General features: G+C 62.0%; 3 protein-coding genes across 6 annotated transcripts in view; 1 reads left to right on the top strand and 2 right to left on the bottom strand.

Annotated features, from left to right (window-relative positions):
- The window catches only part of ATP6V0D1 (ATPase H+ transporting V0 subunit d1), a 36,384-nt gene extending 35,555 nt beyond the window's left edge, over nucleotides 1–829 (bottom strand). Inside the window, exon 1 of the mRNA XM_052798002.1 lies at nucleotides 595–829. Coding sequence (XP_052653962.1) covers nucleotides 595–724 — 130 coding nt within the window. The 5' untranslated portion in view covers nucleotides 725–829. The remainder of the gene's footprint in view (nucleotides 1–594) is intronic.
- Nucleotides 830–1,600: 771 nt separating this feature from the next.
- On the bottom strand, nucleotides 1,601–6,512 carry AGRP (agouti related neuropeptide). Of its 2 annotated transcripts, none has more exons than XM_052797516.1 (4): nucleotides 6,069–6,512; nucleotides 2,856–3,046; nucleotides 2,472–2,566; nucleotides 1,601–1,847 (listed from the first exon to the last, which is right to left on the bottom strand). In XM_052797516.1, the coding sequence occupies exons 1-4, from the start codon at nucleotides 6,074–6,076 to the stop codon at nucleotides 1,653–1,655; spliced, it is 489 nt and encodes a 162-aa protein (XP_052653476.1). In that variant the 5' UTR covers nucleotides 6,077–6,512; the 3' UTR covers nucleotides 1,601–1,652. The 2 variants fall into 2 exon arrangements, with proteins under 2 accessions (XP_052653476.1, XP_052653477.1); XM_052797517.1 differs by having other exon boundaries at nucleotides 1,601–1,844.
- Nucleotides 6,513–7,541: 1,029 nt separating this feature from the next.
- Nucleotides 7,542–13,071, top strand: LOC128146273 (SNF-related serine/threonine-protein kinase-like). 3 transcript variants are annotated; one of them, XM_052797514.1, is made up of 6 exons: nucleotides 7,542–7,647; nucleotides 8,442–9,064; nucleotides 10,540–10,681; nucleotides 10,856–11,068; nucleotides 11,176–11,313; nucleotides 11,465–13,071. In XM_052797514.1, the coding sequence occupies exons 2-6, from the start codon at nucleotides 8,476–8,478 to the stop codon at nucleotides 12,330–12,332; spliced, it is 1,950 nt and encodes a 649-aa protein (XP_052653474.1). In that variant the 5' UTR covers nucleotides 7,542–7,647; nucleotides 8,442–8,475; the 3' UTR covers nucleotides 12,333–13,071. The 3 variants fall into 3 exon arrangements, with proteins under 3 accessions (XP_052653474.1, XP_052653475.1, XP_052653473.1); XM_052797515.1 differs by having other exon boundaries at nucleotides 7,592–7,716; XM_052797513.1 differs by lacking the exon at nucleotides 7,542–7,647 and having other exon boundaries at nucleotides 7,942–9,064.
- The last annotated feature ends 607 nt before the right edge of the window (nucleotides 13,072–13,678 follow it).

Raw genomic sequence — 13,678 nt, 5'->3', positions numbered from 1 at the left:
TTTTTTTTCCACTAGCAATCCTTCAATAACAGCATGTACTTTCCTAAATGACCCAATCTCCTCAAAAACTGATCACGGGTATCACGGATTAAGTTAGATTACCCCAATAATCTTACTTCTGTCCTTAAAAAGGTTTCCTGCGCCGCCTGCCATTTAGGAAGTGAAAGCACAAAGACTCATCAGCAAAGCTTGACAAACCTGCCAGGCTCCCAACAAACACGGGACACACACCACAGCTATACGACCACCTCAAGAAAGCACTGGGAGCTCAAGCTTCCTTAAACCGCCGTATCAGCTGTTGCAATCACACGGCCAGGCTGACCGGGAAACTGAGTCAGCTGAGCTCGGAGGGAGCAGCCGGGGAGGGGGGGAGGACCAAGTGCCTGCTCAACCAAGGGATGAAGAGGGGACCGCGCCTCAAAAACGCCGCTGTCGACTCTTTTCCCCACTGCCACGCAGCCCCTCGCCACCCCGCCAGCCCTCCACCCTCACACCAGCCGAGCTTTCCCCTCAGCCCGCCAGCCGGGCCTTCCCCTCCGTATGCGGGGGTGGGGGTGGTGTCCCCGCCCGCCTCAGAGCCCCGCCGCCACTCACCTTCCAGGCTCTCACACTGCACCAGGTTCACGTAGTCACCTTGCCGGAGTACCCCCGCCTTAAAACCGCGTACCAACCCTTCCAGATAGCCGTTATCCACATTAAAATACAGCTCGGGGAAAGACGACATGGCGGCGAGCTACAAGACGGGCGAACTACCCCGACGCCTCACGTGACCCGCCCGGCGCCCACGTGATGCGGCGCGCGCGGGGCCCCGCCCCCTTCCCGGCAGGCAGTGCGAGGGCGGGAAGCGGCTGACGAGATGGCGGTTAGGAGCGGGATGGCAGCAGCCGGGAACCGCGGGGACGGCGGTCCCGGGGCCGCGATTGCGGCCGCTACTCCCCCTGCGTGGCCCCGGGACCGCCGTCCCCGCGGATCCCGCCTCCCCTAGCACCGCATTGCCCTGTGAGCCCTACTCCATCCCCTCCACAACCATGTCCTCACCAAGCACTAGGCCTGAGGTTCACCTCCAGCATGCCTGAAAGCCCGTCTGTGGGTTTTTAGGGCTTTTCACAGCCTCCACGGGCGTGTTTTCCCCCCTGAGTGTGCCCGGTGGCATATGGGTTTAGTGCTGGAGGAGGTGATGGTCTGCTCTGGCTGCATCCGTATCGCAGGTATCCCCTTGGTCACTGATTCCTTGGGGCTGACAGCTTGCAGGTTCCCTGGGTGTAAAGCACCCAGAGCCACCATGAGCGATACTGGCAGGAGAAGAACACAAGTAAAGCTCCCAGCACAGCCAAAATGTCATCTCCTGGGTCACCCATCCTGCTGAGAGACCACTCATCTAGCCAGGAAGGGCCCTGCAGGAGCTGCTCTGGAAAAAAAAATGTCATTTTGTTTGACATGGAGGTGCCCTGGGCTCTTGGCTGTGTGAACATGATGCTCACCTGGGTGCAGGTACTGGCACCTTGCTGCTACCCCTCTCCCCTGAGATCTCAAGCGGACACATTGAACCATTCCCACTCGGCAATAGCTTTTGCTAATGGCTGGTTTATTAGAGCTGCAGAGGAGGAGGCAGCACATATGGGCAAGGAGCAAGAAGCCCCACGACACGGGTGCTAGTTCTTGCCACAGGGAAAACTGCTGCTGATTTTCCTGCAGTAGCAAAAAGCGTTGAAGAAGCGGCAGTAGCAAGAGGCACAGGGGTCGCAGCAGGGGACCTGATGCCCAAGGCAGGATTCCAGGAGGCGGACGCAGCGGCGGGGGGAACGCTCTTCGCGGCCTGCAGCTTGCAGTTCTGTGGACAATGACTGCTGGAGAGAGAGGAGGAAGACGAGGGAAAGAGTTGGTGCTGGACCACTGTGCCAGCAATAAAGAACTGCGTGGGAGAAAGCCAAGGGTCGTTGCTAAAACCTTCCACTGCTAGCAGCGGAGAGCTCTGTCATGCTCAGCTCCAGGCTTGATCTGTTGGAAATCACCGCTGAGCCCTCTGCGGGCATCACTGACTCATCCACCATATCTCAAGGCCTTCTGCACACAATTATTTTGAAGCTCAGCCTCGCCTTTAGTGAAGGGTGCCACGCCTTCTGCCTGAACAGAGGCACTGGGGTCTGAGCGAGGCAAGATGCGGCACTGTCCGGTGAGCTCCTGCTCTGCAGAGGCTTCCAGGGCTGCACTTGAGGTTAATTAAATGCGTTGCAGGAGTGCGGGCTTGGACCACCCTCCTTTGAGTGCCGGAGGCTCTTGCAGCCTTGGGCAGCCTCTGCTCGTCCCAGCCCCGGCTGTTCCCCAGCAGGTGATGAACAGATAGTCCCTTCCCAGGCAGCACCATTTGGGGCTCCAAACCATCCCCGGGCCCACGGGCACAGAGAAGGCTGCTGTGGCCTGAGGCCACCCTGCTCATTGGGGTGTCTGTAAGAAAGCTCAGGGAGTGTTACCTGCGGTTCCAGCGTGCTGCCTCTCTGCACAAGGTCACCATCAGCTTCTGGGACCTCCAGGGCCATCTGCTCAAGCCCCAGCGTGGGGAGAGCTCCTGCGAGATACAGAGAGGCTGGACAAGGAGGCTGTGGGGGGGGGGGGGGGGGGGTCAGCTCTGATTCTGGTCCCCATCGTCATGTCCCCCCACAAAAAAAGCCCCCCCACTCCCTGTGGGCTGCCAGGCTGCTCTCACTAACCAGTGACAGGAGAAGCTGTGCTGCTTTAAGGGGATCCCCTGCATCTGACCCTGGGTGGGGGGTCCCCACTTCCATTTTGGGGCTCTGGGCATGCCATCGAGTGGCTGCTGGGGGACAGCAGGAGACCAGGGGGGCCACAGGACTTACCCACTGGCTCCGCAGACACCTCCTTGACTTTCCATAGCAGGCCAGAGTAGCGGGCTCTGTCCGCCCCCTCCAGCCCACCACTCACCTTCTGCAGGTGGCCACAGCTGAGGTCAGTGGTGAGGATGGCCTGGATCCCCTGCAGTAGCCCGCAGCACAGCAGCAGCACATTCAGCATGGTCCTGGGGGACAACCTGCGCAGAGGGGTCCCAGCCAGCGTCAGCCCACCCACTGGCAGCCTGGCCTGGCCCCCCTCTCCACGCTGCCACTGTCACCCCCCAAGCAGTGCCACGTTGGTGGGGGCCCCCCTCTGCCAGCACAGCCACCACACCAGGCTGTTTGTTCTCTTGGACTTGAGAGCATTTCTTGGGCCACCACACACCTGGGAGCTTCACCTGGACCCTCCAGAGCTAATGCATGTGCTGTGGGGCACCCCACGTGCAGGCACATTCATGATCTCACTGTGGAGGGGGGTGAGCAGCAGAGGATGGACTGAGACTTGATTTTTTCTGCAGCGCTTCAGGGTCTCCCTGCCCCACGCACAGCCTTCAGCAGCCACCAGGCCGTTGAGGTGCTGTGCATTCACTGCCTGTATGTTCATGGGATGTAGCCAAAACATCCTGCCAGGCACTTGCACTCACAGCATGTGGAAATGCCACTAGTTTTAAAGACCAGAAGTTAATATTTACCACCTGGCCTGCATCTGGGCTTGGACATGCGACCAGGACCTTGCAGACAACAGCCAGCACTGGGATCTCACAAGGCCCCCAAGTACCAACACAGAGGCAGCTGTGTAACCACCAGCAGCTCCACCCTGTGCCCGACGGCAGTGCTGAGGACAGCACCACTCATGGCCCAGCACTTCCCTGTTTCTTGCCCAGCTCCTCTGTAAGGCCTCCCTCTCCCAGTCCCGCTTTCTCCCCCCGCTCTCCAGCAGGCAGCCCTTGAGCCATGTTTCTGCGCCCAGCCTTACGAGCAGGTTTGCAACACGGCAGGCAGAAACCCCGGGGAATGGGCAGGAGTGACATTACGTGGCTGAAACACGAGAGACCTCCTGCACATTGCAGCTGGAGCAGCTGCAACAGAAATCTCCCTGAAAGTCCCTGGGAAATGACAAACTGCTTTGCTACAACTCCTTTTGCAACTAAACTGCAGGGTTTGGGCACAATACACAGACGTGGGGCTTTGAGAAGATAAAGTGTAAGATAAAGTAAGGCACGGATGCAGTTTTGCTTAAGGACTGCAGCGATGGGCTGGACGTCACGGCCAAGACCTCACAGGGGGCTCCAGCCCCTCCGTGCCACCCAGTTACCTGAAAAACCCGCTGACACTCGGCTGCACAGCTTCTGTGTGGGAAGCGTTTGGATGCAAAGCCCCCTCTGCCTGGGACATGGACACCATCATCTGGAGATGTCCCCGCAGTTGGACCAGCCCGGGGTTTTCACCTGCCCCCAGCACAGGGTTTGCTTCCCCCTCCACACTCATGGGGGGATCCAACAGAAGGGAGGAAGGTGAAGGTGAAGCTGTAATGGTGAGAAGAGGGCGAGGCTGGGCTGGAGGCAGCTCAGCAGGGAGGAGGACCGTACCAGGCACAGCTGGGGAAGGACTGGGCGAGCTGACCTGGGTGAAAGCAGATACTGCAGGGTCAGACTGTAGGCTTTTGGGGCCTGAAAGCTGTAAAAAGCAGGGGGGCTCTTAGGGAGTGAAAGAAAAGGGCTGGGAGGGGGACCCCCAGTTGCTGCCAGCAGCTGAGTCCCATAAACCCAGCGCCTGCTGCTTTGGCAGCCTGGGGACTCCAGCCCTGGCTCCGGCAGCCCAAAGCTGTGCTGGCTTCTCCTCACCTCCCCACCCCTGCAAAACCACCTAGCTTTTTGCTGGGAGAGACCCCTCCATGTTGTGGGGAGTCCCACAGCCATGGGTATCACACCCCCAATGCCCCCAGACCCTTCCCATTGTAAGCACTGACCTCTCCAAGCAGAGAGGGCACTTGCCGCTCACCGCTCCACCGAGCTCGCTGGGAGTGCCGCTACTGCTCTCTGCCTTGATGTCCTCCTCCCCACATGCTTACTGGAATTTATATCGGCTTTTTATTAATTAAGTGCTGCAGCCACATGACTCTGCTAACTACCAGGTAGGTGGGCTTCTCTGGAAACCAGGCTTTGTCTGGAAGGAGAGGCAGCCAGCGGGGCGATGCGCGGGAGGGAGGACTCCTTCTCTGTGGCCCGCATGGCTGCGGGGAGGAACAGATCCCCACTGGCCACAAACTCCCAAGTTTCTTGGGGGGGATCCCCACTGCCCTTCCAGGTCCCTTCCCTTTCCAGCCATGCCTGAGCAGTGCTGAGGCTGCAGCCTGAGGACATCTAGTTCCCCACTAGAGAAATAACAGGGCTACAGGCTCCTCGCCAAAGACACACCGAGATCTCTACTGGTTTTCAAAGGGAATATTGCCCACCCATAGCTCCTGGCAGGCACCCAGCCATAGTCCAGAGCCTCCAGAAGTCCTCCAACTCCTGACCACTCGCCATCTGCAGATTCCTCAGGCTCCCATGTGCTAACTGCACCTCTCATTCATGTATCCTTTGGAAAACCCACAGTTGCTTAGAGCCAGGTGCTCTCTGAGGAGCTCCCTTGCGCATCCCAGGCTTGACTCCACTGTGAGAAGGAAGGAACCAGCTGCTCGGTTCTCCCCAGCCCTGATGCTGGCTTTCACAGCCATCGTATGCGGTTCCTTGGGCTTGTTGGTGCAGAGACCTTCAAGGGCCACTCCAAAACCCAAAGGGAGCTGCAGCCAGCCTGATGCAGCCTCAGTCACAGGGCCAGGCACTGGTGGAGATGGTGTCTCTGCAGTCTCTCACTGGCCAGGGCTGCAGCGGACGTGCATTATGGATGCAGCATCCCAGCACACCACGTGCCTGTTCTTGCTTTTTCAGCTGAGGGCTTCAAAGCAGGGTTGGCATGTGTACAACAGGCAATTGTGCAAAGGGATATGGACCAGCAGCTCGGGTGCAGCACCCAGCACCCCATCAGGAGAAGGACCCCACCCTGACACGCATGGGCCTTTCACTAGTGGAGAAGAACCAGGAACAGAGGGTCAGCCAAAAGAGGTGGTGGGAGATGCTGCTCATGGAGCCTCCACAGTCCCCTCCTGTACTGACAGCAGCAGATCTGAGAGCTGTTTGCTAGAAACCTCAGTGCCAGAAGCCAGACAGGAATCACCTTTCCATTCAAATCCCCAGATGCACACACAGGGTGGCTAACTGCCCAGGCACCCAGCATCCCAGGGGCTTCCAACTCCTCTGCTTCCTTGTCAGCATCTCCCTCCACCAGCCTACAGCCTGCCCACTCCCAGGTCAGCAGCTCAGCTGGGCTCCTTTTGGAAATGCCCGAGTCCTTGGGTGGCTTCAGGCCTGCAAGAAATGGGGGGATAAGACATGAGAAGGGTTCAGTGGGCTGTGATGTACCCAGCAAGGAAGGCTGATGGCCCAGGCTCTGCCCTTGCCAGGCTGCTCCCAGACTGCACGACCAGGGAGGACCCCCCAGGTCTCCCAGCACGTCTCCAGCAAAGCGTGAGCCACCACTTCTGGTGGCAGTGCCAGCCCTGGGGCTCTTTGCAGACCCCCTCTGCCCCCTGCACGCACCCTGTCTCGGCACGACCTGAGGGCATGGGCCTGGTGAAGGGCTCATCTGCTGTGCCCCTTCTCCTCCAGCTGCAGGCGGCTGCTGGAAACACTCAGCACCCAGCTGGGTCCCCCAATGCACAGCACCCAGTCAGGACCCCCCTGCACAGCACCCAGCAGCCTCCTGCACCCCACATGCCTGGATAAAGACTCATCTTGTGTTAGAGGAGGGTTTGGTAGCCTCCCTCTTTCCATTCCCAGTCCCATTCCCGAAGCCCGGGAGTGCCCCATACAGATCCATTCCCCTGGCAGGAGCTGCTGGGCAGCTTGATCTTCCCGGCAGCTCCATCCCCAGCCCCGGGGTATCGGGTCCCCAGTCCGCTCTGCCCCCGGCCCCCGCCTGACACCAGCCCCCGAGCGGGGCCCTCAGCCCAGCTCATTAGGGCCTGTTTGCAGCCTGCGAGGCTGCAGGCGGAGGACTTCTGGGAAGGCATTAGCGGTAATGAGGGCAGCCGCGCTGAGCGCTTGTTAATCTGCAGGAGCAACGTCTGCTTTGTCCGCATCCCTACGGCCAGTAATGAGCTAAATGAGGCAGCCGGCCGCTCGCCGGGCCACTTCCAGGAAAAAGAAGGCTCACAGTGGAGGGGAACAGGGGGCCGAGCCTGCGCCCCCAGCCCCGGCTCGGTGCTCCTTGCTCTCAGCGAGGGTGGGAGCGGGCGATGGAGCGGGTCGGCGGCACGGTAGAGATGCCCGTCAGCAGGCACTCCGGGCAGGAGGGCAGTAGGGCAGGAGCCCGTCCCATGGCAGGACCCTGGGGAGACAAGCCGGAGCAGGGGGCTCTTCCTCTCTTCCTGGAAGCGGCCTGGCAGGCGGGCGGCTCATTTAGCTTGTTACCGGCCCTCGTCACCACTAATGCCAACCCAGTCCCTGCCACCGCAAATGGGCACTAATGAGCTAGGCTGAGGGCCCCTCTCGGGGGCTGCCGTCAGCCGGCGGGGGGGCGGACAGCGCTACCAGGGGCCTCTGCTTTGGAAGGTGCGATGAGCATCGCCCCGGCCTCAGCCCCGGCGGGCGGCGGACGGGGCCCTTTAAGGCGCGAGCCCGGAGCCGCCCTGACGTCAGCGGGGCGGGCGCGCCCTGGCAGCCGCAGCCCCGGCGGCCCCAGCTCCGCCGTCCCGGTGCGTGGGGCTCCGCCGGGACGCAGCCCGGGGGGCCTCGGGGTGCTGCGGGGTTCTGGGGAGCGCGGGGTGGGGGGGTATGGGGTGTGCAGGGTGCTGGGGGTGGGGTATTGGGGTCCCCGGGCTGGGGGGGACTGGGGTGATGGGGGCCTGGAGGTGGGGCATGGGGGTGTGGGGGTGTCCAGGGTGCTGGGGAGTGGAGGTGAGGGTATTGGGGTGCCCAGGGTGCTGGAGACCTGGAGGTTGGCGATATGGGGGTGACCAGGGTGCTGGGGTCTGGAGGCGGGAGTATAGGGGTGACCAGGGTGCTGGGGAGTGGAGGTGAGGGTATTGGAGGTCCCCGTGGTGCTGGGGTCATGGGGATCTGGAGGTGGGGTATGGGGGAACCCAGAGTGATGGAGGATTGGAGGTGAGGTATTGGGGTGCCCAAGGTGCTGGGGACCTGGAGGTGAGGGTATTAGGCTACCCAGGGTGCTGGAGACCTGGAAGTAGGGGTATTGGGGTACACAGGGTACTGGGGACCTGGACATGGGGGTGTCGGGTTGCCCTAGGGTGCCGAGGAGTGGTGGTGGGAGTATTAGGATTTCCAGGGTGCTGGGGACTGGAGGTGGAGTCATAGATGGGTGCCCAGGTCCTGGGATGCTGGGGACTGGGAGGTGGGGTGTCGGGGGTGCCCAGGGTGCTGGGGACTCTGATGTGCTGGGGATCCTGGTGTCCACGGTGCTGGGGGACCTGGTTTTTGGGGGTGCCCCATCCCCCACGCCACATTGCTCAGCAGCTCCCCCATCCCACAGTGCCCGATGCCCCTCCCCGCCTGACGCCGCCACCATGGCCGGGTCGCAGGGCTGCGGTGAGGGGAAGATCGCGGGGCTGTATGACCTGGAGCGCACACTGGGCAAGGGCCACTTTGCTGTGGTGAAGCTGGCGCGGCACGTCTTCACCGGCCAGCGGGTGGCCGTCAAGGTGATCGATAAGAGCAAGCTGGCGGGGGAGGCAGCGGGGCAGCTCCTGCAAGAGGTGCGCTGCATGAAGCTGGTCCAGCACCCCAACGTGGTGCGCCTCTACGAGGTCATTGACACCCATGCCAAGCTCTACCTCATCCTGGAGCTGGGCGATGGCGGGGACATGTTTGACCACATCATGCGGCACGAGGGCGGGCTGGCCGAGACGCGGGCCAAGCACTACTTCGCCCAGATCGTCCACGCCATCTCCTACTGCCACAAGCTCCACGTGGTGCACCGTGACCTCAAGCCCGAGAACGTGGTCTTCTTCCAGGAGCAGGGAGTGGTCAAGCTCACCGACTTCGGCTTCAGCAACCGCTTCCAACCTGGCAAGATGCTCACCACCAGCTGCGGCTCGCTGGCCTACTCGGCACCCGAGATCCTGCTCGGGGATGAGTACGATGCCCCGGCTGTCGGTAAGGGCAGCAGGGCACAGCCACAGACCTGCCTCCCTTGTGCCCCTTGCCCTGAGCATGGTCCTGCCTGCTGGGTACCACCTCGCTTTTGGCCCTTAGGCTGGGACCACCCATGCCCCAGTGGCACTGCTGTTCCCAGAGGGAGTAATCCTGTCCCCTTGGGTGCTCGGCTGCCCAGGCCTGCCCTGGCACAGGGTGGTTCTCACTGCGGAGACCATTCCCGCACCCACCTAGATCCCACAGAGCAATGGTTCATGCCAGGGATGGGAAAAAGCCCAAGCATGCTGCAAGCCTGACGTGGCATCCGCTGGGGCTCGGGAGGAGCAGCGCAAGGGTGCAGCCACCAGCAAGCCAGCACTAGCGGTTATTTGAGGGGGGCGATGCCGGAAGGAAACCTGCTGGGGATGCTGCTGTTTGGGTGGAGGAGCTCCAAAAGTTTCCTTTGCTCCATCCCCACCCTGAAAACCACTTCCTCTCCGTGGCTCCCAGCACCCTTCCTCCCCTGGCCAGGGTGCAGGAGGGCTGGGGAGACTGTCCTGCAGTGCAGAGAGCTGGGCTGGGGACACCGAGTGGTTCTGCTGGGACAGAGGAGATGCAAGAGGGAAGCAGGACCTGAGCCAGTGCCGCTGGAATTTGGGGCAGGAAGATTTAGCAAAACAAAACACTAGCGCTTAAAGGAAAAAGCCTAATGTTGGCTCAGGGAAAGGCGGCTCGAGTTGAGAACGGGGATAGCTTGTAGAAACGGTAGAAAAATAAGCTGGTGGCTCTGCAAAGAGAAATGAAGGGAGAAAACCAGAGCAGATGAAAAATTTTCAGACGCAGCACTTGACTTAAGAAGCTGAAGGTATTAACAGAGAGCCCCGGGGTGTGCTCAGCATCCTAAAAAAGCGCTTTTGCAGAGAGTAGAGTTTCTGTACTCATCAGGAGGAGTGGGTGAAGATGCCGCTGGCTCTGTCCCTGTCCCCAGGGCAGGGCAGCAATCCCACTCTGGCTGGTGCCCACGCAGCTGGAAGGCCCGGATCCGTGCTGTGTCCCTGTCGCATGGCTGTGATGTCCCCTCCGGCACAGCCCAGTGCCAGGATGGTCGTGGTGGGGTCTGTTTGGGAACTGGGAAGCTGAGTAATGACATGAAATGGTGCTGTGGGTGGGTGACTGTGCGGGACAGAGCTTGGGGCTGGCTTCCCTGTCCCCACCTCAAAAAGGGGTTAAGATCTCAACTGCTTTGGTGAAGCCCTTTGAGACCTGCTTGTATGTGGGGATGGGGAAGGTCCTTCCCCGCCTCGGTGGGGCTGTGGCCTCCCCATCTGTGGGACGTGGAACGTCCGTGGGGCAGGACCTGGGAGCATCCCAGTGAGCACTGGTCTCTGCTGGATATGCACTGGGGCCTGGTGGGGTGGCCCCCCCAGGGTCCCTGGGGTCGGGGCTCTCTCCTGGGCCATGGTGGGTGCAACCTGAACTGCTGCTGCTTCTTGCAGACATCTGGAGCCTGGGGGTCATCCTCTACATGCTGGTGTGCGGCCACCCCCCCTTCCAGGAGGCCAACGACAGCGAGACCCTCACCATGATCATGGATTGCCGCTACACTGTCCCCCCGCACGTCTCTGCACAGTGCGCTGAGTAAGCACCTCTCTCTGCCCCAGATCCCCCTGGACCCCGATTCCCTGCCCCCGAGGGTGGATGCCCCATCCCCGGGGGAAGCCTGGGAGCTGGAGTGGGAAAGGGCGGTAAAGCTGCCATGTCCGGGGCTCGCGTGCTGCCGCAGGATTGCAGCGTCGCCCCTTTCCCCCACAGTCTCATCTCCAGGATGCTGCAGCGGGACCCGAAGCAGCGAGCCTCCCTGGAGCAGATCGAGGGCCATGCGTGGCTGCAGGGGGTGGACCCGTCCCCCGCCAGCCGCTGCCTGCTGCCCCTCACCTCCCACAAGCGTGTGTCCGAGGAGGAGCACGAAATCATCCTCCAGGCCATGATGTGCGGGAACATTGCGGATCGGGATACCATCCAGGAGTGAGTGATAGGGTGGGATGCTGAGGCGGGAGCCCCTGCGAAGGGCTCTAGGGGTCCCTCTGAGCACGTTCCTCGCGCACTGATGTGGGTCCCTCGGTCCCACGCAGGGCACTGGAAGCTGACCGCTACAACCACATCACAGCCACGTATTTCCTGCTGGCGGAGAGGATGCTGCGGGAGAAGCAGGAGAAGCAGGGCCACCGCCTCAGCCTCGTCTACAACCTGGCCAAGGAGGTGCAGAGCAGGTGAGCCCTCCTGCTACCCCCTGTCCCACATCTCCCTCATGCCACCCCAGGTCCTCAGCGCAGGGTCCCGGCCAATTCCCCATCCCCTTTCTCACTGCAGCCTTCATGATGCCCGGCTGGGTACCAACACCTCCATCCTCCCCTTTTTCAGGACCAACTTATCGGACACGTTCGGCCCCATGGGCAGCACCAGCGGCCTCTTGCCCTTTACAGAGGTGCCAGGCGGCCTCGCCGTGGGGTCCCGGCTGCCTCCCCTGCCCACTGGAGGGGACATCGGCGGCCGGCAGCCCCCCCGGACCCTGCTGAAGGTCCCCGCTGTTGACACCACCATCACCAAGAGCACCCCGGCCCTGCAGCAGATCTGCGAGGAGGAAGAGGAAGAGGAGGAGGAGGAGGAGGAGGGGAGGCCCAGCGCCATGGAGAGGAAGAGCAGCTCGCTGAACCAGGAGCAGATGCGAGCCTTCCTACACGCCCGCCGCCCACCTGGCCGCAGGGAGGTGTGGGGACTGGGGGCCGAGCTGGGGGGCCGGGGTGGGTGCCTGGGGGCGGCCTGGGCCAGGAAGGGAGTGAGGGGGGGCCGGGGTCCCCGAGCGATGCAGGGGGACAGAGCTGAGCCCCCTAGGAGGGAGGAGGACAGAGAGCCTGGGGGTTCCTCGGCAGAGCTCCCCAGGGAAAGGGGAGCCAGCCCATCATCCCGGAGCAGCTCTGCTGGGGTCCCCCAGGTGCTGGGGGCAGAGACGACCCCCACCACCCTCCCGAGCCCCATGGACAAGTCCCCGGGGCAGGGGGCACCCACCAGCCCGGCCTGGCAGCCAGTGGAGAGCTCAGGCCCAGGGGGCACTGAGGGGGGTGCAGAGAGCGTGATCAAGCTGGACCCGGGCAAGAGCAAGGGGGGCAGCCTGCGGGACAGGCTCCTGCAGTTCCCGCTCTGCGAGAAAGCCCTGGCCTTCAAATTCCGGCCAGGCTCCAAGGAGAGCCTCCTCTCACTGGGGCAGTTCAACTGCTGCCATGTCATTTAAGTCCCTGGGGTGAGGGTCCAGGAGGGCGACAGCTCCCCTGCCTTTGGTCTGCTTGTGACCCGCAGAGCATGGGGCTGGTGGGGGTCACGGTGCCCCTGCTTTGTCACCTGTGGTGCCCACCCAGCTAGCACCCACCCCCGGCACTTGCTGCGACAGACCCCCTGGGATGGGACTGTCCGGGGGATGAGGTGGGTTTGGGGTCCATCCCTACCCCAGCCAGCCTGTCCCCAAACCCCTGGGGCTGCCAGGGGCAGCTCCATGGCCCCGCCGGGGTTGGATGGACCACAACACATTTTTTAACTACTAGAAATAATTTTTTTAAATAGTCTATTTTAATGTAATTAAATAGAGATTGCTATATCCCCTCACCGGGACGGCAGCTCCCTCCCCAGCCCCGCAGCGTGCATGGCCCCAGGGCCAGGCTGTCTTGCCCACGGTGGCCGTGGGGCAATCATTTGTCTGCCTGCAGCGTGTCACCCCCCCCATGCCGTCCCCGCGCCCCGGCCGGGGCCAGGCACAGCCCTGCCTGTGGCTGCGCGTGACTCGAGGCTGTCCCCTGGGCCTCCCCTGCAAATAAGCTTCCTATTTATTATCTCTTTGTTTTCTTGCTGGCAAGAAATGAATGACGACTGAGGCGCGGGCCAGAGCTCGGCCTGAGCTGTGCGGCAGGCGCGCAGGAGGGATCGGAGCCGCTGGGAAGCAAAGTTTATCGGGCCAATAAAATAAGCTCGTGGGTTGATGTGGGGTGCTGTGTCTCATTGCAAAAAAACACCACCGTCCTTCCACCCTGCAAAGGCTGGGGCACCAGGGGTGGCTGCCTGGGAGCATCTGCCTGAGCCAAGGTGCGTGGGGGGTGGTGGTGGTGGCTGGTTTGGGGGGGCTGTGCAATGGGCACAGGTGCAGCGGGCGCAGGCTTTCCCTGCCCAGGGCTGTTTTGGCACTGCCTGGCTGGTGTGCCCAGCCACCACCGCTACGTTGCCGTCCCTGTGGAGGGGGGAAAGCAGCTGCTGCCGCAGGCCCTTCTGGGGAAGAGTGAGGTTTCGGGGAATGTGGGGCATCTGCAGGTGTCCCTTGAGGCAGAGTGGGGGTGTTTCAGCCTGCACCTGGCTGGGGCCCAAAATGGAGGTCCGGCGGCGGGCGGGGGGGCGCACAGAGGGGAATAAGGACAAGGATGGGGAACACCCAAAGGTGCAAGGAGTGCCTGGGGCACACCAAAAGGCAGGCAGAGGGTACTGCATGTCCAGTGAGGCTCGAGGGTCAACCGCACTCAGCCCCAGGGGTGCCCTCAATAGCTCCCCACCCCCTAATCCTGGGGTGGGGCCACAGGCCACCCCTGAGCCCCCCAG

Source organism: Harpia harpyja, chromosome 9, assembly GCF_026419915.1.
Source record: "Harpia harpyja isolate bHarHar1 chromosome 9, bHarHar1 primary haplotype, whole genome shotgun sequence".
Classification (NCBI taxonomy): Eukaryota; Metazoa; Chordata; class Aves; order Accipitriformes; family Accipitridae; genus Harpia; species Harpia harpyja.
Note: the sequence above shows the minus strand (reverse complement) of the source record. Positions and strands in the feature narration are given on the sequence as shown.

What these genes read in the sequence shown, in the direction of transcription:
- LOC128146273 (XM_052797513.1), top strand. Translation starts at nt 8,176, where the DNA reads ATGGGGGTGTCGGGTTGCCCTAGGGTGCCGAGGAGTGGTGGTGGGAGT. An exon ending in GTCTCTGCACAGTGCGCTGA is followed by an intron (nt 10,682 to 10,855) that starts GTAAGCACCTCT and finishes TTTCCCCCACAG; the next exon opens with TCTCATCTCCAGGATGCTGC. An exon ending in GATCGGGATACCATCCAGGA is followed by an intron (nt 11,069 to 11,175) that starts GTGAGTGATAGG and finishes GGTCCCACGCAG; the next exon opens with GGCACTGGAAGCTGACCGCT.
- AGRP (XM_052797516.1), bottom strand. An exon ending in GGTGTCTGCGGAGCCAGTGG is followed by an intron (nt 2,567 to 2,855) that starts GTAAGTCCTGTG and finishes TGTATCTCGCAG; the next exon opens with GAGCTCTCCCCACGCTGGGG. An exon ending in GCAGCACGCTGGAACCGCAG is followed by an intron (nt 1,848 to 2,471) that starts GTAACACTCCCT and finishes CTCTCTCTCCAG; the next exon opens with CAGTCATTGTCCACAGAACT.